At 46.5% G+C, this 23,947-nt stretch overlaps 1 protein-coding gene across 1 annotated transcript; it reads left to right on the top strand.

Moving 5' to 3' along the window:
• Nucleotides 1-59: 59 nt before the first annotated feature.
• glod5 (glyoxalase domain containing 5) lies at nucleotides 60-20,234 on the top strand. Its single transcript, XM_072505355.1, has 4 exons — nucleotides 60-214; nucleotides 2,738-2,881; nucleotides 17,488-17,643; nucleotides 19,350-20,234. The coding sequence occupies exons 1-4, from the start codon at nucleotides 155-157 to the stop codon at nucleotides 19,476-19,478; spliced, it is 489 nt and encodes a 162-aa protein (XP_072361456.1). The 5' UTR covers nucleotides 60-154; the 3' UTR covers nucleotides 19,479-20,234.
• Nucleotides 20,235-23,947: the final 3,713 nt, after the last annotated feature.

The raw sequence follows: 23,947 nt of genomic DNA, 5'->3' as shown, positions 1-23,947 counted from the left end.
CTGAGCCGTGAATTCTGGGAAATGAATAGCGCGCCTTTGGCCTTGGCACCTGTCCGAGATAGAGAGAGAGTTCAGCCGGCTCTTCCATTAGAGGAAATACGGGCAGTCACAGTTCAGGAAGTAACAGTGAACTCCAGTAGTTGAATGAAGCAAAATGGCGCTTTTAAAGAGTTTGTTTTCTACGGGATTGCGTTGTCACGGCGTTTACCGTCAGGTAATCTTACCTCACATTTATATTCAATAAAATGTTGAGCATAGAAAAGGTCTATCCTTGCCCTGGCGCCGCAACAACACAGTCCTCAGTCAGTACACCCCTATCCCGCTGCACATCCTGGGGTTGGGACCACTGCTCTGTGGAAAAGGGAAGTTTGGGGCGTGTGGTCTTGGCTGTACAAATCTTGGTTTGAGGACCATTTGTGGATTCTGTTATTTTTTGTTCCCAGGTAATAAAATCAGAAAGTGCTGGAAAAACTCAGCGGGTCTGGTGGAGGTTTGGAATCCAATGCCTCTTCAGTTGCATTGAGAAACGAGTAGTTTTCCTTCAGGCAGAGATGGTAAAAGGGAGAATGAATACAAGTGTTCAATATCGTGAAGGGTTTTTATAGAGTAAATAAGGAGAAATAGTTTCCAATGGCAGCTTAGCCAGAGAACACAGATGTAAGTGTGCAAAACAACTGGAGCAGACTGATCTGAAACGTGCCACCTGAAAGGTTGTGGAAGCAGATTCAACAGTAACTTTCGGAAGCAAATTGAATAAACCCTTGAAATTTGCAGGCATGATCTTATTGAATGGTGGAGCAGGCTCAAAGGGTCGAATGTATGTTTGTACATAATAGATAGCTCAGTGAGGTGGTAGATGCACAATGTGTGAGTGGTCTCCTGTGCAGGAAATTAGTTTGCATTGGACAAGTTAGATTATGAAATTGTTTCTTTTCAGTAATTGAGGAAAATGAAAAAATGCATTTTGAAGTGGGTTAGGATCATGATTTGAAAAGGGTTTGTGGAAGGAGCTGTGAAGGATAGGAGCAGATTGTTTCAGTTGAAAGTTGTTAGATCGAGCATCATCGGCCAAACGGTTTCAATTTGTGCTGTCATTTATTGTCAATAGCCCATGTTTGGCTTCATGCGATTGCTCAGTTAATGAGCATGAACCATTGAGATCTTGATCAAAAACCTACATACATACCGATAGTCATTTCAAGAAAGGAAGTGGAGAGCCTTGGTGGAGAATTAAGTCAGGTGATAACTATGTTGGTTGGATAGGCCTTGAGAAGAAGTTTTAAAAATGTAAACTGAGTGGAGAGGTAATTGGTGAATTAGTGTAGAGTAGGTCTGTTGTAGTTGAACCTGCCACCATCGAGGGGAAAGTGCAATATAGATACAGGAGTATGCTACTCAGCACTTGAGCCTTTTCCACTATTTGATGATCTGTATAGAATCCTTACAATGCAGAAGGAGGCCATTCAGCCCATTGGGTCTGCACCGAGCCTCTGAAAGAACACCCCACCTAAAACCACTTTCCTGCTGCTTTTTATGAGCGAATTCTACACTTCTAATTCCCTTTATGTGAAGAAATGTTTCCTAACTTCTCTCCGAAATGGCCTGACTCTTATTTTAAAGTGATATCCTAGATTCTCAATTTTGTTTTGAATCAAGGTGGGTAACCGCACCTTTACCTGCCATAAAATCCACCTGCCACAATTTTAATCTATCAATGCCTTTTTGTAATTTATGCTTCCATCTGCACTACTTACTACACCATCAATCTTTGTGTCATCAGTAAGCTTGGATGCATGGCTTTCTGTGTGTTATCTAAATCAGTCAGAAATATCGTCAATAGTGAGGCAACAGTACAGATCTTGGTTAGGCATCACGAGTCACCCCTTTCGAATTCAAGTGCACACCCATTATCCCAACTCTGATACCTTATTGGATCAAAGCAAACTATTGCGAATGCTGGAATTTGAAACCAAAAGAGAAAATGCTGGAAAATCTCAGCAGGTCTGGCAGCATCTGTAGGGTGAGAAAAGAGCTAACATTTCGAGTCTAGACGACCCTTTGTCAAAGCTCTTATTGAATCCCTTCTGAAAACCCATGGAAATGACATCCACAGGAATTTCCCTTTGTACGACCTTAGTCGTTTACAAAAAAAACAGATTTGTTGGACACTATCTCCGATTTGTAAATCTATGCTGGATGTCTCTATTCAGCTCAAATTTCTCTTAAGTGGTCAATCTCTGAAATCAATTATAGATTCCACTAACTTCCTGAAACAGATGTTAGACTAATAGATTTTAATTCCACGGTTTCTCTCACATTCTTTAAAGTTTCCTTGTTATACAATCACCTTTCTTCATGTTGACAAAAATCCCCCGGCACTTGTTAGCGCAACTTTTTATGGAAGTGTTTAACCTGATGATAGCAGCTTGATTTCACTGCTGGATAGTGAGGGTTCAAAATGGATTTCCGTTATCCACAACTGAGATTCAAAACTTGGTTCCCTGCTTCATAGTTAAATCTAGCTCTGTACATCGCTTCATTCAACCACAGTTTGGGCACAGGAACACTGAAGGTATAATAATTCCTCAAGATGCATTGTTACAAGGGAACTTAGAATAATTGAATGTAGCTAAGGTGCAGGCCATCTACTGTCCATCTCTAAGGTGAGAAATGATGTACTGAAGCACAGTCTTATCATAGTGTCTTACTTTCTTTCTAATATCCATTTATTACATAGTGTTTGATCCAGTTCAGACAGAAGAACACTGCCTCACCAATCCAGATCAAAGGATTGGATCATCTAGTTCTGACAGTAAAAAGCATTGAAGATACTGTGGCATTCTATTCTCAAACCTTAGGGATGGACGTTGTCACTTTCAAGGTAAAATCACACTTCATGTTTACTTGTTTTATTGCTGTGTAAGCAATGGACTCAACAAGTCATGATTTTTTTTCTAAAGACAAATATATCCAGAATTGAAAACATTTTCCACATTTAGGAGCTCTTCCACCAGTTCACCCTCACTGTCTTAGAAATGTTTCACATGCTAGGTGATCCTTTGCTATGATCCTGACCATGAAGCTTGGGGGATGGGGTGGGGTGTGGGGGCATGATGGGCCATGAGGTGGCATAGATGGGGCATGGGCATGTGTGGATGCTGTGGAATGGGGACTAGAGGACATTTCTATCTTTACATTAACTGGCACGAGGTCCCACAGCACCATGGTGGGCCTTTCAAACAGGCCGTACTAGCTTCCCGGGTGGCCGACTCCCATCTCTTTTCTGGGTCAACCAATCAGGATACCCTGATTGATTTCCCTGTGGAACCTGTGCAAGATGAGCTTCCCTGCTCGTGGGTGGATGCTCAAAAAGACTTGGTATAGAGCCGGCCTCGACAGGGAGGTTGTCCCAATGGGACTTTACTCTGTATATATATTTGCTGCCATGGGCAGACTTTTCATGACCATAAATAAAACAATGTTCACCCTACCATTCAGCTTCCTGGGTCTTAATACGGGGGACAAGGTAAAATAAATTTTAATTCTGATTCTGGACATCCCAGCCACTCTGGAATAATGTCATGCAGCAACATGTTGTACAGACGTTTGAAAAACACAGCTCTTTGGGAAGTTAGTGGCGTTTGACGCAGGCCTGGAAGATTGGGCTCAGTAAACTGAGTGAATGAGGTACTTTTTACAGGCTAACGGCATCAGTGGAGAGAACCGAGAGAAGGCAATCCTCCTGGCTGTCTGTGGGGCCCCAATCTTTAGCATAATTAAAAGCCTCACGTACCCGGCTACACTAGATTCAAAATCTTTTGACGAATTGGTATTTAACCATTATGACCCGAAACCATCCGTGATCATGCAAGATGCCGATTCAATACTGCTGTGCGGACTCGGGGAGAGTCACTTATGGATTTCTTGACTTGACTCCAATGGCTGGCTGAGCATTGTGAGTTTGGTCTATCCCTTTTAGAGATGTTGAGGGACCGGCTGGTGTGTGGAATTATTAACATCAGCACACAGAGGTAGGCAGAGCCTACGCTTGATTTGAAGAGAACCATTGAATTAGAGCTGTGTCGCGAGAACATGGAGAAGGGATCTCAGGAACCCCAAGGTTCCATGGACTACAGTTTCCATAGTGTTACTCGATCCCAGTACTTGAATCCTGCAGCTTCAAAGGGCACTGCTCGACTGGCCAGGTCACTGCTGAAACCACAACTAAGAGTACAACTGCATCTGGACTCAAAGATCGAGGGCCACCACTGACTATTGGGGACATTGTAACATTGTAGGGCTGCGGGCATTGGACTCGTGTCAACCAAGCCTGCCAGAATCGGCAAAGAACGCGCCGCCCTGGCAGACGATGAGGTTGCCTTGAGCCAGGGCCTTGCACATGGCCCAACCCAAAGAGGAAGACATGATACAGTTGAACTGCATCACAGTTCCCAATGTGGTGCCAATTCACGTTAAGCTATAGGTAAATGGGCACCCCCTAGTGATTGAGATAGACACAGGGGCTGCTGACTCTATCATCGATCAGCGAACCTTCCACCGGCTTCGCAGGGGATCCCTGCCACTAAACCATTTCATTTCATTTCATTTCATTTCACCTGTATGACACCAAGGCCAGATTGGTGATGTACACTGAGGAACCATTGTGCATTATTGGAACCACCGTGACCCCTGTGACTCATGGGAAACAAACAGTCAGGCTGCCTTTGATTGTGGTCCAAGGACCGGGATCCAACCTATTGGGCTGTGATTGGCTGCGAATGCTTTGCTTTGATTTGCAGCAGATTTTCCAGATGGGCACCAGTGACCAGTATGAGGTCCTGGGGAAATATCCAGAGGGTCTGGGCAAAAAAAAGGAGCCAAGGCACGCATTTATGTTTACCAAGAGATCTTGCCCAGTTACTTCAAAGCACGACTGGTCCCTTAGGCCTTGCTCACAAAGGTGGACATTAAGTTGCAGCCCTTGGAGAGTTTGGGCATGGATAGGGTGCAGCTGTCCCCCTTGGTTGAAGGGTCAGTTACGAGGGGACACCAGTTCAAAGTGAGGGGTGGAGGTTTAGGGGGGATTTTAGAAAAAAACGTTTTACCCTGGGAGGGTGGTAGAGGCGGGTTGCCTCACATCCTTTAAAAAGTACCTGGATGAGTACTTGGCACGTCTTAACATTCTGGGATATGGGTGAAGTGCTGACAAGTTGGGATCAGGTGGGCAGGTCGTGGCCTTTCATGCGTCGGTGTAGATTCGATGGGCCGAAGGGCCTCTTCTGAAATGTAATATTCTGTGATAAACCCTGTGTGATTTGCGGAGTGGGCCGCGCCAATGTTCCTGGTGATGAAGCCAGATAAGTCTGTTCTCTCTGCGGGAATTATAAACAGGGTATCCCGCCTGGACCATTACCCCATGCCGTGTGCGGAGGATTTAGATACAAAACTGGCTGGAGGGTGCTCGTTCACACATCTGGTTATGAACCACTCATATCTTCAGTTGGATTTCCCGCACCAGCCTCCCCAAACAGGCGCCAGAATGTGGCGACTAGGGGCTTTTCACAGTAACTTCATTTGAAGCCTACTTGTGACAATAAGAGATTTTCATTTTGACATCACATCGTGGACGTATGTGACCATGAAAACCCTTAGGGGTTATTCAAATCTTCTGAGCAATTTTTCAGAGGGTGTTGGAAGGCATCATCCAGGGGCTACCCAAAGTGGTGGTATAGCTGCATGACGTACTCATCACAGTAACCACTGAAAAAGAGCACCTGGACAACTTGAAAGAGGATCTCAGAAATTTTTCCAAAATGGGTGTTCGCCTGAAGAGAAGCAAATGCGCCTTTCAAGTAAAGCTGTAACGTGCTAGTGAGGCAAGGAACAGAGAGCAAGTGCAGCTGAACACGTGGCTACAGGGCTTGTGCAGGAGGAAGGCTTCAGATATGCAGATCATTGGGATACCTTCTGGAGAAGGTGGGACCTGTACATGAAGGACAGGTTGAACCTAAACTGAAGGGGCACCAATATCCTGGGAGGGAGGTTTGCTAGAGCTCCTCAGCAGGGTTTAAACTAGTTTGGCAGGGGGATGGGAACCAGAGCTACAGAGGATAGGGTAGCTGTTGAACAGGCAGAAATAGTATGCAGCGAGTTTGTGAGGAAGGATAGGCAGTTGATAGGGCAAAGTTGCACTCAGTGGGATGGGTTAAAGTGTGTCTGTTTCGATGCAAGGAGTATCAGGAATAAGGGAGATGAACTTAGATCATGGATCAGTACATGGAACTACGACATAGAACATACAGTGCAGAAGGAGGCCATTCGGCCCATCAAATCTACACCGACCCACTTAAGCCCTCACTTCCACCCTATTCCCGCAACCCAATAACCCCTCCTAACCTTTTTGGTCACTGAGAGCGATTTATCATGGCCAATCCACCTAGCCTGCACGTCTTTGGACAGTGGGAGGAAACCGGAGCACCCGGAGGAAACTCATGCAGACACAGGGAGAACGTGCAGACTCCGCACAGACAGTGACCCAGCGGGGATTCGAACCGGGGACCCTGGCGCAGTGAAGCCACAGTGCTATCCACTTGTGCTGACGTTGTCGCCATTACGGACACATGGATTTCACAGGGGCAGGAATGGTTGTTAGATGTTCTGGCGTTTAGATGTTTTAAGAAGAATAGGGAGGGAGGTAAAAGAGGAGTGGTGGTGGCACTGTTAATTAGAGAGTACATCACGGCTGTAGAAAAGGAGGTAGCCGAGGAGGATTTGTCTACTGAGTCAGTATGGGTGGAAGTCAGAAACAAGAAAGGATCAGTCACTTTATTGGGAGTTTTCTATAGCCCCCTCCAATAGCAGCAGAGAGATGGAAGAACAGATTATGTGGCAGATCTTAGAAAGGTGCAGAAGTAACAGAGTTGTTGTCATGGGTAACTTCAATGTCCCTAATATTGACTGGAACCTCCTTAGTGCAAATGGTTTGGTTGGATCAGATTTTGTCAGGTGTGTCCCCAAAGGATTCCTGACTCAATATGTAGATAGGCCGAATAGGGGGGCAGTCCATTTTGGACTTGGTGCTTGGCAACGAACCAGGCAAGCTGTCTGTGGTGAGCAAAATACTGGAAAGGATTCTGAGAGATAGGATTTATGATTATTTAGAAAAACATAGTTTGATTAAAGATAGTCCACATGTGTTGTATATGGGTTTCAGTAAACCATTTACACAGATACATACATAGAAGATAGGAGCAGGAGGAGGCCTTTTGGCCCTTCGAGCCTGCTCCGCCATTCATCACGATCATGGCTGATCATCCAACTCAATAGCCTAATCCTGCTTTCTCCCCAAAGCCTTTGACCCCATTCTCCCCAAGTGCTATATCTAGCCACCTCTTGAATATATTCAAAGTTTTAGCATCAACTACTTCCTGTGGTAATGAATTCCACAGGCTCACCACTCTTTGTGTAAAGAAATGTCTCCTTATATCTGTCCGAAATGGTTTACCCTGAATCCTCAGACTGTAACCCCTGGTTCTGGACCCACCCATCATTGGTAACATCTTCCCTGCATCTATCCTGTCTAGTCCCGTTAAAATTTTCTAAGTCTCCATGAGATCCCCCCTCATTCTTCTGAACACCAGCAAGAACAATGCCAACCTAGTCAATCTCTCCTCATATGACAGTCCCGCCATCCCTGGAATCAGTCTGGTAAACCTTCGCTGCACTCCCTCGAGAGAAAGGACATCCTTCCTCAGAGAAGGAGACCAAAACTGCACACAATACCCCAGGTGTGGCCTCACCAAGGCCCTGTATAATTGCTGCAACACATCCCTGCTTCTATACTCAAAACCTCTCGCAATGAAGGCCAACATACCATTCGCCTGCTGCACCTGCATGCTTACCTTCAGCAACGGTGCACAAGGACACCCAGATCCCACTGCACACTCCCCTTTCCCAATTTGCAATCATTCAGGTAATAATCTGCCTTCCTGTTTTTGCTTCCAAAGTGAGTAACCTCACACTTATCCAAATTATATTGCATCTGCCATTGATTTGCCCACTCGCCCAACCTGTCCAGATCATGCTGCAAGATCCCTGCATCCTCGTCACAATTCATCCTCCCGCCTAACTTGGTTTAACTGCAAACTTTGAGATGTTATATTTGATGAGGTTCCCCATGGTAGGCTCATTCAGAAAGTTAGGGAGTAACTTTGGCTGTCTGGATACAGAATTGGCTGGCCGAAAGAAGACAGCGAGTGGGTGTGGATGGAAAGTATTCCTCCTGGAGGTCGGTGACCAGTGGTGTCCTGCAGGGATCTATTCTAGGACCTCTGCTCTTCGTGGTTTTTATAAATTACTTGGATGAGGAAGTGGATGGGTGGGTAAGTAGGTTTGCCGTTGACACGAAGGTTGGTGGTGTTATAGTGTCGAGGGCAGATGCAGGTTACAACAGGACATTGACAGGATGCAAAGCTGGGCTGTGAAGTGGCAGATGGAGTTCATCCTAGATAAATGTGAAGTGATTAATTTTGGAAGGTTGAATTTGAATGCTGAATACAGGGTTAGAGGCAGGATTCTTGGAAGTGCGGAGGAACAGAGAGATCTTGGGGTCCACGTACATAGATCCTTCAATTACCAGAGTAGTTAAGAAGGTGTATGGATGTTGGCTTTCATTAACAGGGGAATTGAGTTTAAGAGCCGCAAGGTTTTGCTGCAGCTTTATAAAACCCTGATTAGACCACACTTGGAATATTGTGTCCAGTTCAGGATGCTGCCTTGACTGGAGGGCATGTCTTATGAAGAAAGGTTGAGGGAGCTAATGGTTTTCTCACTTGAGCAAAGAAGGAAGAGAGGTGACTTGATAAGAGGTATAAAAGGTGATGAGAGGCATGGATAGAATGGATAGCCAGAGACCTTTCGCCAGGGCGAAAATGGCTGTCACGAGGGGACATAATATTAAGGTGATCGGAGGAAGGTAGCGGGGAGATGTCAGAAGTAGGTTCTTTACACAGAGAGTGGTGGGTGCATGGAATGCACTGCCAGGAAAGGTGGTGGAGTCAAGAGTCATCAGGGACATTTAAGCGACTCTTAGACAGGCACATGGACAGCAGCAAATTGAAGGGGTGTAGGTTAGATTGATCTTAGTTTAGGATAAAAGGTTGGCACAACATTATGGGCCAAAGGGCCTGTACTGTGCTGTACTGTTCTATGTTCTATGTACTTGAGTTACTGGGTGGATAAAGATGGCTTTCACCCTGTGGAGGAAAATGTCCAGGCCATAAAAGGGGCCCAGACTCCACAAAATACCAGGGAATTGAGATAGTTTCTGGGAATTGAGAGAGTTTCTGGGATTTGCCAGGTCTTACGTGAAGTTTGTTCCAAATTTTGCCACTCTGCTGGCACCTCTTCACGTCTTGTTAAAAAAACTGGGGTTGGGTAGCTCCACAAGCGGAGGCATCGCAGGATTAAGAGACAGCTGTTATCCTCCAAGCTGCTGGCCCACTATGATCGTCCTGATCGCTCGTTCTCACATGTGATGCCTCTCCATATGGCATTGGGCCAGTGTTATCCCATAAATGGGATGATAGCACAGAGCGAACCATTGCATACGCTTCCAGAACCAGGATGGTGCAAACATTCAAACGGGGCATGTGGAACCAGGTCATTGGCTCCTTGGACATGTGACTAGCAAGGTTCCTTTTTCGTTACAGGAACTTGACAGGGGCAGCACCAGCAGCTGTTGGGCCATGGGTTGCTGCTGTTGTTGTCTTCTTCTTTTCCATTCCCTCTATCTTTCTGTGAGGTCGTCGACGAACGGTTGCCACCGCCTGGTGAACCCTTGAGCTGAACCCCTTAGTACGAACTTAATCCGTTCTAACTTTATAAACCCTGCCATGTTGTTTATCCAGGTCTCCACACCCGGGGGTTTGGCTTCCTTCCACATTAACAATATCCTGCGCCGGGCTACTAGGGACGCAAAGGCCAAAACATCAGCCTCTCTCGCCTCCTGCACTCCCGGCTCTTCTGCAACCCCAAATATAGCCAACCCCCAGCTTGGTTCGACCTGGACCCCCACCACCTTCGAAAAGCACCTTTGCCACCCCCACCCAAAACCCCTGTAGTGCCGGGCATGACCAGAACATGTGGGTGTGATTCGCTGGGCCTCTCGAGCATCTCGAACACCTATCCTCTACTCCAAAAAATTTACTGAGCCGTGCTCCAGTCATATGCGCCCTGTGTAACACCTTAAATTGTATCAGGCTTAGCCTGGCACACGAGGACGATGAGTTTACCCTACGTAGGGCATCAGCCCACAGCCCCTCCTCAATCTCCTCCCCCAGCTCTTCTTCCCATTTCCCTTTCAGCTCATCTACCATGATCTCCCCCTCATCCCTCATTTCCCTATATATGTCCGACACCTTACCATCCCCCACCCATGTCTCTGAGATCACTCTAAGCTGCACCCCCTGCGTCGGGAGCTGCGGGAATTCCCTCATCTGTTGCCTCGCAAAAACCCTCAGTTGCATATACCGAAATGCATTCCCTTGGGGCAACCCATATGTTTCCGTCAGCGCTCCCAGACTCGCAAACGTCCCATCTACGAACAGATCTCTCAATTGTGCTACCCCTGCTCTTTGCCATGCTCCAAATCCCCCATCCATTCTCCCTGGAACAAACCTATGGTTATTTCTTATCGGGGACCGCACCGAGGCTCCCGTCTTTCCCCCATGCCGTCTCCACTGCCCCCAAATTTTCAATGTAGCCACCACCACCGGGCTTGTGGTGTATTTCTTCGGTGAGAACGGCAACGGTGCCGTCACCATAGCTTGTAGGCTAGTCCCACTGCAGGACGCCCTCTCCAATCTCTTCCACGCCGCTCCCTCCTCTTCTCCCATCCACTTACACACCATTGAAATATTGGCGGCCCAGTAGTACTCACTTAGGCTCGGTAGTGCCAGCCCCCCCCCTGTCCCTACTACGCTGCAAAAATCCCCTCCTCACTCTCGGGGTCTTCCCGGCCCACACAAAACTCATAATACTCTTCTCGATTCTTTTGAAAAAAGCCTTCGTGACCACCACCGGGAGGCACTGAAACACAAAAAGGAATCTCGGGAGGACCACCATTTTAACCGCCTGCACCCTCCCTGCCAGTGACAGGGACACCATGTCCCATCTCTTAAAGTCCTCCTCCATCTGTTCCACCAACCGCGTTAAATTGAGCCTATGTAACGTACCCCAATTCTTGGCTATCTGGATCCCCAAGTACCGAAAGTCCCTTGTTACCTTCCTCAACGGTAAATCCTCTATTTCTCTGCTCTGCTCCCCTGGATGCACCACAAACAACTCACTTTTCCCCATGTTCAATTTATATCCTGAAAAATCCCCAAACTCCCCAAGTATCCGCATTATCTCTGGCATCCCCTCCGCCGGGTCCGCCACATATAGCAACAAATCATCCGCATATAGAGATACCCGGTGTTCTTCTCCTCCCCTGAGTACTCCCCTCCACTTCCTGGAACCCCTCAATGCTATGGCCAGGGGCTCAATCGCCAGTGCAAACAATAATGGGGACAGAGGACATCCCTGCCTCGTCCCTCTATGGAGCCGAAAATAATCAGACCCCCGTCCATTCGTGACCACGCTCGCCATCGGGGCCCTATACAGCAACTGTACCCATCTGATATACCCATCTCCAAAGCCAAATCTCCTCAGCACTTCCCACAAATAATCCCACTCCACTCTATCAAATGCTTTCTAGGCATCCATCGCCACCACTATCTCCGCTTCCCCCTCTGGTGGGGGCATCATCATTACCCCTAGCAGCCTCCGTATATTTGTATTAAGCTGTCTCCCCTTCACAAACCCAGTTTGGTCCTCATGAACCACCCCCGGGACACAATCCTCTATCCTCGTTGCCATTACCTTGGCCAGAATCTTAGCGTCCACATTCAGGAGGGAAATAGGCCTATAGGACCCGCATTGCAGCGGGTCTTTTTCCTTCTTTAGGAGGAGCGATATCGTTGCCTCTGACATAGTCGGGGGCAGCTGCCCCCTTTCCCTCGCCTCATTAAAGGTTCTCATCAGTAGCGGGGCCAGCAAGTCCATATATTTCCTATAGAATTCAACTGGAAATCCGTCTGGTCCCGGGGCCTTCCCCGCCTGCATGCTCCCAATCCCTTTCACTACTTCCTCCGTCTCAATCTGTGCTCCCAGTCTCACCCTCTCCTGCTCCTCCACCTTAGGAAATTCCAGCTGATCCAGAAAGCACATCATTCTCTCCTTCCCATCCGGGGGCTGAGCTTCATATAATCTTTCATAAAATGCCTTGAACACTCCATTCACTCTCTCCGCTCCCCGCTCCATCTCTCCCTCCTCATCTCTCACCCCCCCTATCTCCCTCGCTGCTCCCCTTTTCCTCAGTTGGTGGGCCAGCAACCTGCTCGCCTTCTCCCCATATTCGTACTGTACACTCTGTGCCTTCCTCCATTGTGCCTCTGCATTACCCGTAGTCAACAAGTCAAATTCTACATGTAGCCTTTGCCTTTCCCTGTACAGTCCCTCCTCCGGTGCCTCCGCTTTTTGTCTGTCCACCCTCAGAAGTTCTTTCAACAACCGCTCCCTTTCCCTACCCTCCTGCTTTCCTTTATGTGCCCTAATAGATATCAGCTCCCCTCTAACCACTGCCTTCAGCGCCTCCCAGACCACTCCCACCTGAACCTCCCCATTATCATTGAGTTCCAAGTACCTTTCAATACACCCTCTCACCCTTAAACACACACCCTCATCTGCCAATAATCCCATGTCCATTCTCCAGGGTGGACGCTGTTCTTTTTCCTCCCCTATCTCTAAGTCCACCCAATGTGGAGCGTGATCCGAAATAGCTATAGCCCTGTACTCCGTCCCCGTCACCTTCGGGATCAGTGCCCTTCCCAAAACAAAAAAGTCTATCCGTGAATAAACTTTGTGGACATAGGAGAAAAACGAAAACTCCTTACTCCTAGGTCTACTAAATCTCCAGGGGTCTACTCCTCCCATCTGCTCCATAAAGTCCTTAAGCACCCTAGCTGCAGCCGGCCTCCTTCCGGTCCTGGACCTCGATCTGTCCAGCCCTGGGTCCAGCACCGTATTAAAATCTCCACCCATTCCCAACTTCACCTCTATGTCCGGGATACGTCCTAACATACGCCTCATAAAGTTGGCATCATCCCAGTTCGGGGCATATACGTTCACTAAGACCACCGCCTCCCCTTGCAATTTGCCACTCACCATCACGTGTCTGCCCCCACTATCCGCCACTATGGTCTTTGCCTCAAACATTACCCGCTTCCCCACTAGTATAGCCACCCCCCTGTTTTTTGCGTCTAGCTCCGAATGAAACACCTGCCCCACCCATCCTTTGCGTAGTCTGACCTGGTCTATCAGTTTCAGATGCGTCTCCTGCAGCATAACCACATCTGCCTTAAGTTTCTTTAGGTGTGCGAGTACCCGTGCCCTCTTTATCGGCCCGTTCAGCCCTCTCACATTCCACGTGATCAGCCGGGTTGGGGGGCTCTTTACCCCCCCCCCCTTGTCGACTAGCCATCTCCTTTTTCAATCCAGCTCCTCACCCGGTTCCCACGTAGCCGTATCTCCCCCCAGCGGCGCCCTCCCGCCCCGACCACCCCACCCCATACCAGCTCCCCCTTCTCCCCAGCAGCAGCAACCCAGTTAACCCCCCCCCCCCCACCCCCCACCCCTCTCCCGCTAGATCCCTCACTAGCGTAATTGCACCCCCCATGTTGCTCCCAGAAGTCAGCAAATTCTGGCCGACCTCGGCTTCCCCCCGTGACCTCGGCTCCCACTGTGCGAGGCCCCCTCCTTCCTGCTTCCCTGTTCCCGCCATGGTTACCATAGTGCGGGAACAAAGCCCGCGCTTCCCATTTGGCCCCTACCCCAATGGCCGGCGCCCCCAGCTCCTCATCCTCATCCTCCCCCCCTGCCCCACGACATGGGGAAGAGAGAAAAGTTACAGGGTCGCAGGATTAACAACTTGGGAAATCATCTCTTCCCCCCTTTTCCCCCTCTTCACCCCACATATTCGCCCCACCACTTTGTCCCAAACGTTCTTTTTCTAGCCCGCTTATTCCAGTTTCTCCTCGACAATAAATGTCCACGCCTCTTCTGCCGTTTCAAAGTAGTGGTGTTTCTTGATGTGTGACCCACAGTCTTGCCGGCTGCAGCATTCCAAATTTAACCTTCCTTTTGTGCAGCACCGCCTTGGCCCAATTAAAGCTTGCCCTCCTTCTCGCCACCTCCGCACTCCAGTCTTGATATACGCGGATCACCGCGTTCTCCCACCTACTGCTCTGAGTTTTCTTTGCCCATCTGAGGACCATCTCTCTGTCCTTATATCGGAGAAATCTCACCACTATGGCTCGAGGAATTTCTCCAGCCCTCGGTCTTCGCGCCATAACTCGATAGGCTCCCTCCACCTCCAACGGGCCCGTCGGGGCCTCCGATCCCATTAACGAGTGCAGCATCGTGCTCACATATGCCCCGACGTCCGCCCCTTCTGCACCTTCGGGAAGACCAAGAATCCTTAAATTCTTCCTCCTCGCATTATTCTCCAGCACCTCCAGCCTTTCCACACACCTTTTGTGTTGTGCCTCGTGCATCTCTGTCTTCACCACCAGGCCCTGTATGTCGTCCTCATTCTCAGCAGCCTTTGCCTTCACGACCCGAAGCTCCTGGGTCTTTTGCTCCTCCTTTAGCCCTTCAATCGCCTGTAATATCGGGGCCAACAGCTCCTTCTTCATCTCCTTTTTAAGTTCTTCCACGCAATGCCGCAGGAACTCTTGTTGGTCAGGGCCCAATATTAAACTGCCTCCTTCCGACGCCATCTTGCTTTGTGCCTGCCTTCCTGGCCGCTGCTCTAGAGGATCCACCGCAATCCGGCCACTTTCCTCTCCTTTTTCCATCCGTGTCCAGGGGGGATTCCCTTCTGGTTTACCGCACAGTGTTTTTAGCCGTTAAAATTGCCATTGGGGCTCCTATTAAGAGCCCAAAAGTCCTTTCCACCGGGAGCTGCCGAAACGTGCGACTTAGCTGGTCATCGCCGCACCCGGAAGTCCCAGATCGACCATCTTAAGAGACGAGAGTCCACCTCAGAGGATGCCCAGCCAGTGATGTCTGTATCTCCACCACCTCATGGACCGCTCCTTAGCCAAGGTGTGCAACCAGCCATGGCCCAAGGCCTGGATCGTTCAGATGAGGACAACTTGAGCTGGGAGATGGACACAGAAGCGTCTGCACTCACAGACCACGTTGTGTCCAGAGCCAGACCCCGGCAGTATCTCTCTGGAGATCGCCTTGAAAAAGGCAGTCCACAAACCGCTATACGCTGCCTGATCCACACCCACCACTGGCAGAAACACAACTGTGTGCAAAGCAGCACAGAAAGCTCTCTGTGGGACTGGTGGAATATAAGCTTCCCTTCTAGTGGGCAGAGGTCTGCCCAATTGGGATCAAAAGAACATAATACAAAAGGCGGCCTGGACAGGGACCGGCGTATTGTTTGTCCCAAAGGGACTTTACTGTGTACAGATATTTGCTGCCATGAACAGAGCTTTCGTGACGAAAAGGAAAACAACTGTTCAGCCTACCTTTCGGCTTCCTGCGTCTTAATAGGTAGGAAAAACAGAAATGCAGAATATATCTTAAATGGTGAGAGATTGGGAAGTGTTGATGTGCAAAGGGACCTGGGTGTCCTTGCTCATGAGTCACTGAAAGCTAACATGCAGGTGCAGCAAGCAACTAGAAAGATAAATGCTTTTTGATTTTTATTACCAGAGGATTAAAGATATCAAGGGATAAAAGCATTTCTTTTACCAACTGCGCTGTAATGTTCTATGTTCTATTACTTTCTCTCTTGTCTTTCTTTATGTATATTTACCCACCCCCCCATCTTATCCACCTTTCCTTACCCTTTCTCCCCATTGCTCCCCACTTCCCCCACATCTACATCTGTCACAGTTTACCCTCTGATGTTAGTTTCTCTGCTGTTTGGCCTTTCACACCTTTTGTTCTCTCTGGGGACTGCCATTAGCACCCCACTTTCTCTATCTTTAGCTTTGACAAAGGGTCATCTAGACTCGAAACGTTTGCTCTTTTCTCTCCCGACAGATGCTGCCATACCTGCTGAGATTTTCCAGCATTTTCTCTTTGGTTAAAGATATCAAGGGATATGGGATCATGATGTTGAGGTAGATGATCAGCTATGAACTAGTTGAATGGCAGAGTGAGTTTGAGGGGCTGAATGACCAATCCCTACTTCTGAAGGGGGGCTGGTTTAGCTCAGTGGGCTAGACAGCTGGTTTGTGATGCAGAACAAGGCCCAAAAAGGCGCCGGAGTGTAGCGACTAGGGGCTTTTCACAGTAACGTCATTGCAAGGTTAATGTAAGCCTGCTTGTGACAATTTAGGTTATTTATTTACTTCTATTTCCTATATTCCTATTGTTATGACCTCAGCAGAAGTTAATTGCTGACAAACAAAATCCCAGAAAGAAATTTGGCTTACTGCGCCATACCCTTTTGCTTGTATTCTGAAAATGAGAAGAAAACATACTCTCAGTAACACAAAACCCAGGAACACTTTTGATATTTAAAAATTAAATGTGAAATGTTCATTAATAAGAAAAGAAAATGTAAGCAATCGAGATTACAGTTACACTGTTTAAAATATCCTACAAAACTCGTTACTTGGTTAGATCGACATGTAAACACCATCCAGGAAACACTCCCTTATAGATGTTTAATTATAGAAATCCAGTAATATTGCCTCAAGGTAAAGCTGCTGTTGCTTTAATAAGGCGGACCACTCAACCTCTCAAACTTATTGCCACTCTGCTATGTAAATCCAAGAGTTCAGAACAAGACTGCCTTTTGCAGCCTCAAGACTGGGATGGATGATTCAAACTGTACATCTTCCAGCCCAGAGATATTGTGGGCAGGTCTTCTTCGCACATCCAATCCCTCAACTCTCAGAATTTCACCTGAAATATCCTTCTTACTTTGTATCTAAGATTCCATTGGCCTCAGAAACTTCTTTAAACTTCTCCAAATATAAAAACCTTTCATGTTTTTCCAAGCCCACCACTTTTGGGCCAAATTAAATTTAATAACCTTCTCTTGTTTACTTATGAAATCTTTGCAAGATGTAAATGTATTTTACTCCCTTTTGAAACTTAACAGTTGACAGCAATAGGTATCTCCAAATGCAAATTTCTAAACCTAGCCTATTTACATGTAAAGCATTTGAGCAGGAAAATCACCTTACAAATGCATGCATCTAACACTTGTGGCTCTGGAGTAAAAGGTGAACCCATGCCCTTCTGATTTAGAGCTATAATTGAGCCAATGTTGTCACCTTGTTATTTGAAAAAAAAGAAAAACGTTATTTCAAGAATGCTGATAACTAAGTTTTTATGATAATGCAACTCTTACAACAGGACAACCGCAAAGCGCTCTCATTTGGGAATCAGAAATTCAACCTGCATGAAGTCGGTAAGGAATTTGAGCCAAAAGCACACAAACCTACAGCAGGATCCATAGATCTGTGTTTGATTACAGTAACGCCGATCCGTAAAGTGATGGAACATCTTAAGGTTAGTCAAACAGTATTTTATATGCGTGCAAAGTAAACTTGGAAGTTTTCAGATCTGAGAGCCTCATTACTCCAAATGCTTGGGAGATTCTGTAAAATGTTGGAGGACTGCAAGCACAGAGAAGGTTTTTGAAGCATCGTTCCCTTTACCATAAAACCCATATATCAACTCAAGAGCTTGAGTTGTTGAATGCACTGTTTGAATAGACACTCTGGAGATTTTAAAAGTTTAAACAATACAACAGAAGTTTAGTTTTTACATTGAAGGCAGTTTTCACGTATGATCTGTACGAGTTCATCACATTAGTTAGTGAGGTTTTCAATAAATTATCAGTTGGAAAACAAAAGTCAGAAATAAAGTTATAACCCCAACCTATTTGAAGCATTAAGCTGCTCTCCTTTAGTGTTGGAAAACCTAATGGGAGTAGGAATCACAGAGTAACGGGTTCACAATTTTACTATCACTGAGGAAGAGTTTCAAGATCTCTTATTGTAAATGGCATATAGGAATGAAATAATTCAAAAACTCAATATAAGCAGGAATCCTACTTTTTAAAAAAAAATTTAGAGTACCCAATTAATTTTTTTCAATTAAGGGGCAATTTAGCACGGCCAATCCACCTACCGTGCACATCTTTGTGTTGTGGGGGCAAACCCCACGCAGACATGGGGAGAAAGTGCACAAAAGTCAGTGCACGGATAGTGACCCAGAGCCGGGATCGAACCTGGGACCTCTGCGCCGTGAAGCATCAGAGCTAGCCACTGCGACTCCGTGCCCGGGAATCCTACCTAATGTTATTCCTGATATCATGAAATTTTGCTGTGGAAAACATGATTTACGTTTATGATGCTTTTAAAAATAATAATCTTTATTATTGTCACAAGTAGGCTTATATTAACACTGCAACGAGGTACTGGGAAAATCCCCTAGTCGCCACACTCCGGCGCCTGTTTGAGTACACAAAGGGAGAATTCAGAATGTCCAAATACCCTAACAAGCACGTCTGTCGGGACTTGTGAGAGGAAACGGAGCACCCAGAGGACACCCATGCAGATACGGGGAGAACGTGCAGTCTCTGCACATTCAGTGACCCGAGCGGGAATCGAACCCGGGACCCTGGTGCTGTGAAGCAACAGTGCTAACCACTGTGCTACCGTGCTTCTGATATATGCAGATGAAACTTTTCAGTAGTTACAGTTGTACAAGATTCTGCCTTGTTTGCACCATTCTCACTTCTACTAATCATTAGCGGTACAGTGACACAGTGGCTATCCTCACAACGCTAGGGACCCAGGTTCAATAACGACCTCGGGTGACTGTGTAGAGTTTGTACATTCTCCCCGTAACTGCGTGGGTTTCCTCCGGGTGCTCCGATTTCCTCCCAACAGTCCAAAGATGTGCAGGCTAGGTGTATTGGCCATGCTAAATTGCCCCTAAATGTCCAAAGGTTGGGTGGAGTTACAGGTGGGGGATTGGGCCAAAATCGGGTGCTCTTTCGAAGGGTCGGTGCAGACTCAGTGGGCCGAATGGCCTCCTTCTGCACTGTAGGGATTCTATGTATCATTACTGAATATGTGTTTACAGGGAGTGAGATGTGAATTTGCTTAATGAGCAACTTAGATAATGAAGTTTGGTCACGTTAGTCATTGTCACGGTTTCTTGTAAATGATAATAATTTCCAGTGATTCTTGATATTTTGTATACAGGTATGTGGAGTTGACATTGAAGAAGGTCCGATTGAGCGAACTGGAGCAGTGGGTCCTATCACTTCAGTCTATTTCAGAGATCCGGACAATAATCTGATCGAAGTCTCCAATTACAATTCTGACCAATAGTAAAGTCAACAGCAAGGGCTGGATTCTCCGCACACCAACGCCAAAATCGTGTTCAGCGACGGGGCGGAGAATCCGTTTTCACGCACAAAATCGGGACCGGTGCCGATTTCGCTGTTCTCTTCCCCCCCCCCCCCCGAACATCCATGCGCCGAGTATCCCCCGACTCAGGCCATTGCCTGAGGCCCGCCCCGCTATTCTCCACCCCCTACTGGCCGAATTCCCAACGACTTGGCTCTAATATGGTCCTGCCGTTTGGGAACCTCGGGTGGTGGCTGCAGACTCAGTCCGGGGGAGGGCTGATCAGAGGGCAAGAGGGGCTTCATTCGGGACTGGGGGCTATGTGTGCGGGCGGTCAGGGGCGGGCGAGCAGCCGATGCGGAGCGCTATTTCGCCGGTCCAGTTTTGCGGGCTGAGTCCGCCATGGAGCAGGGCACGGCCGCTGGAGGCCACCACCGTGCGCATGTTCAACCTCTGACCCGGAAGTGCCGAGGGTTGTATCGGCAGCTAGAGCTGCGAGCTCTACGACAGCTGCCTGCTAGCCCCCAGCAAAACAGGGAATCTGTGGCCTTTTGACACCCATTGTCCTGGCCTAAAAGACCACAGTTTTCACGATGGTGTGGGGACATAGTCCGATAAACAGAGAATCCAGCCCCTCATCTATATGAATGAAAAATATATGGCTGAGCTGATCTAGCTGTTTTTGTACATTTAATGAATGTCTACCACACTAGTGTCATAAACAATTTAAAGAAGTTACCTTTAATTGTCCGTGATTAATGTTACTTGTTTGTGTAAGTGTGGGCTTTTTTTTACTCTTGGAGTGAGTGAATCAATTTGAAATTACCCAGCAAGCAAATCTTTTGTATTTAAAAAAAAAAAGAGAAGTTTAGTTTAGTTTTTACACCTTTTCCGTGTAGGTTACTGAAGTAAACAATCGCTGGACTTCTCCGACCGTTGGGATTCTCTTTTCTTGCTGGAAGCGCACCCAGCGGTGTGGGCTGGCTTCAGTGGGAACTCCCGTTGATAAGCGGTGGGAATATAGAATCCCGCTGCCAGCAAACGGCACACCGCCAAGAGAAACGCGATTGGGGGACCGGAGATCCCACCCGATAGCTCACTCTCTCTCTCTCTCTCTCTCTCTCACTCTCTCTCACTCTCTCTCTCTCTCTCACACACACATACATATAAACCTAGGTATAGATGAAGATAACAATAAAATGGAATTGATCTCGGTCTCTGTTTGGATGTAGAGCTGTATTTCATAGTCACATTGTTACGTTGTCTGAAGTGAAGACTTTGAAATTGCGGAGATGTCTCAGCTCTTGTGATGGCTCCTCAAGATGATCTGCACAAGGTTGTTTTTTTTCAAGTAAGCTTGAAGGTGGAACCATGATAGACGGAGAGAGGGGGATCCTTATTTTTTTTAAGGAGCTGCATCGTTACCCTTAGACTAGATTACAATAATTTGATGGCTGTGCTTGTTGATCCCTCTCTCCCTGTGTGAAGGTCTGTTGTGGAGCTCTGTCTGCTTGCAGCAGTTTACTATATTTTTAACAGGTAGCAAAAATGTCCGCTGTACCATGTGACCTTGGAACACAGTATTTTTCAAACTTTATTCCCTGGGACCCACTTTTGCCAACTGGCCATACTTTGCAACCTACGCCAGCCGACCTTCGCGACACCCACCACGTTTGCTTACCTTTCATGCAAAATGAAAGCTGCTTGGTCCTCACAATCCCACTTGAACCAAGTTCATAGGAGGAGAGGGTAATGTGCATTCCAAGTGCAGACGTCAGCTAGTTCCTTTGTGATGTGATGTCTTCACCTTTATGAAAACGGAAAATCCAACCTTGCACATATTAGGTCATCGTGAAGTGCAATAGCAACAAAATGCGTGTTTTACTCCACACTGAGGATGATATGGAAATTGGTGGGGGAGTAAATAGTGAGGAGGATAGCCTTTGATTACAGGAGGATATAGACGGGTTGGTCAGATTGGCTGATCAGTGGCAAATGGAATTCAATCTGGATAAGTGGGAGGTGATACACTTGGGGCAGGACAAACAAGGCAAGGGAATACACGATGAAAGGCAGGATCCTGGGAAGCACCAAGGATCAGAGGGACCTTGGTGTGATTGTATATCAGCCCCTTAAGATAGCAGAGCAGGTAGAAACAGTGGTTAAGTCATATGGTACACTTGCCTTTATTAGCTGAGACATAGTGTTTAAGAGCATGGAAGTTATGCTGGAACTGTATAAAACGTTGGTTAGGCTACAGCAGTTCTGAGATCCACATTATAGGAGGGATGTGATAGCATTGGAAAGGGTGCAGATTAGATTTACCAGGATGTTGCCTGGGCTAGAGAGTTTTAGTAATGATGAGAGATTGAAAAGACTTGTATTGTTTTCCCTGGAGCAGAGGAGACTGAGGGGGACATGATTGAGATTTATAAAATTATGAGGGGCAGAGACAGAGCAGAGAGGAACAAACTTTTCCCCTTTGTGAAGGGGTCAATGACCAGTGGGCATAGATTTAAAGTAAGGGGCTGGAGGTATAGAGGGGATGTGAGGAAAATCATTTTTACCCAGAGGATGGTAGGAGTTTGGAATTTGCTCCTTGAAGGGGTGGTGGAGGCAGAGACCCTCATAACATTTAAGAAGTATTTGGATGTGCACTGGCGATCCCAGGGCACACAAGACTATGGACCAAATGTTGGAAAAAGAGATTAGAATAGTTAGGTATGTCATGGGAATGTCCCTTTAAGAAATGTTTTTACTTTCATTTTTGAGTTGGGAGCTGGCTGTGGCTCTGAATTTTTACTTTCGCTTTGAGTTTGACCTGGTTTTGTATTGCACAGTTTGGAAAGAAATGTCTCTCTATCTTCAGTTTAAAAACTTTTTCCAGATTATTTGATAACTTAAAAGTGATAACTGTTTTCTGGAAGGAATTCAAACCTGCTGTTTTGGAAAGGAAACAGGAGCATCCATACCAAGTCTTCTAGATAGTAAGAGTGCGTGTGTTGGACCACACCTTTGAAAAGGGGTTTCTGGATTATGGGATCTTGTTATTAAATTGGAACAGTTAAAGGGGGGAATTTATTAAGGGTGATACATAGATTACTGTAGCTGTGTAGGGTATTTATGTTTGTAGTTGATAATGCTTACTGTGTGTGTTTATAAAAATGTTAACTAAATTTGTAGAATAAAGCTTGTTTTTGATGAAAAGTGCTTAAGGCCTCTGTTGAATAACATCTGGAAGGCAGGCCCTTGTGCTCATTGTAACTGAAATCGATAAACAATTGTAGGTCAGGTGAACTCCATGATATACTTTGGAGTTTTCTAAACCCTGGCCGATAACAAATTGAGGGCTTGTGGGATAAAAGTCTATCTTCGTGATTGGGTTGGCTTGGTGAACTTAAAGACAGTGAGGGGTGAGCATATTTTCAGGTGTAGTATTCTAGTTTAAGTAGGGAGTGTGTTGTGGACAATGGCTCTTTCAGAAGCTTAGAAGTTTTTGGGTGTTGTCAATGTCACAAGCAGTACCTTACAAACAGAGACTAAAGAAAGTCTTTTAGATCTGGCAAAAACATTGCAGTTGACATTGCCTAATAAAATACGAAAAGAAGAGGTAATTACAGCGGTAGCTGAGCATTTAAAATTGCCTGAGACACAGTCAGAATCATTGGAAATGGCAAGAATTCAATGACAGACCAAGCAGCTTGAACATGAAAAAGAATTAAAGCAGCTTGAATACAAAATGAGGGAAAAAGAAAAGGAGGGAGAAGAAAGGGGGGGGGGGGGAAAGGACAGAAGAAAGGGAAAAGGAAAGAATAGCCCTAGCAGAATAAAAGAAAAAGAGAGAAGAAAGGGAAAAAGAGCGAATAGCCCTAGCAGAACAAAAAGTGAGAGAAAGGGAGGTACAGATCAGGGAAAAAGAAAAAGGGAGAGACTTTGAACTTCAGAAAATGGCCATTAAATGTGAAAGTCAGTTAAAATTGGTGAATGTAAAGCGAAACGTACAGTTTGAGGACAGTGATGAGGATAGTGAGAAAGAGTGTCACAGTCAAAGGCTTGATGGGGATCTATTTAAATATGTCCAAGCATTGCCAAGGTTTGATGAGAATGATGTAAAAGTCTTTTTCATTTCATTTGCGAAGTTAGCTAAACAAATGAAATGGGCACAGGACATGTGGTATTAGAAAGGTTTAGAAATTTAAGGAAAGTACCTGGTCAAACATACATGGAGTTTGAAAGGATCAAACAGAGTAAATTTGACAGTAGGATAAGGGCTTTGAAAATAGACCAAACATGAAGCTCTTGGAGAAATGATAATTTTGGAGAAGTTTAAAAATTCAATTCCTGCTGCAGTGAGAACTCAAGTGGAAGAGCAGAGGGTTAAAACTGCGAGATTAGCAGCAGGAATGGCAGGTGATTATGAATTAGTTCATAAATCAAAATTTGGTTTCTGA

The sequence above is a fragment of the Scyliorhinus torazame genome, chromosome 5 (assembly GCF_047496885.1).
Source record: "Scyliorhinus torazame isolate Kashiwa2021f chromosome 5, sScyTor2.1, whole genome shotgun sequence".
Taxonomy (NCBI): Eukaryota; Metazoa; Chordata; class Chondrichthyes; order Carcharhiniformes; family Scyliorhinidae; genus Scyliorhinus; species Scyliorhinus torazame.
The sequence above is the reverse complement of the archived record's forward strand: the minus strand, read 5'-3'. Positions and strand labels throughout refer to the sequence as shown.

What these genes read in the sequence shown, in the direction of transcription:
- glod5 (XM_072505355.1), top strand. Translation starts at nt 155, where the DNA reads ATGGCGCTTTTAAAGAGTTTGTTTTCTACGGGATTGCGTTGTCACGGC. An exon ending in GTCACGGCGTTTACCGTCAG is followed by an intron (nt 215 to 2,737) that starts GTAATCTTACCT and finishes TTTATTACATAG; the next exon opens with TGTTTGATCCAGTTCAGACA. An exon ending in AAGTGATGGAACATCTTAAG is followed by an intron (nt 17,644 to 19,349) that starts GTTAGTCAAACA and finishes TTTTGTATACAG; the next exon opens with GTATGTGGAGTTGACATTGA.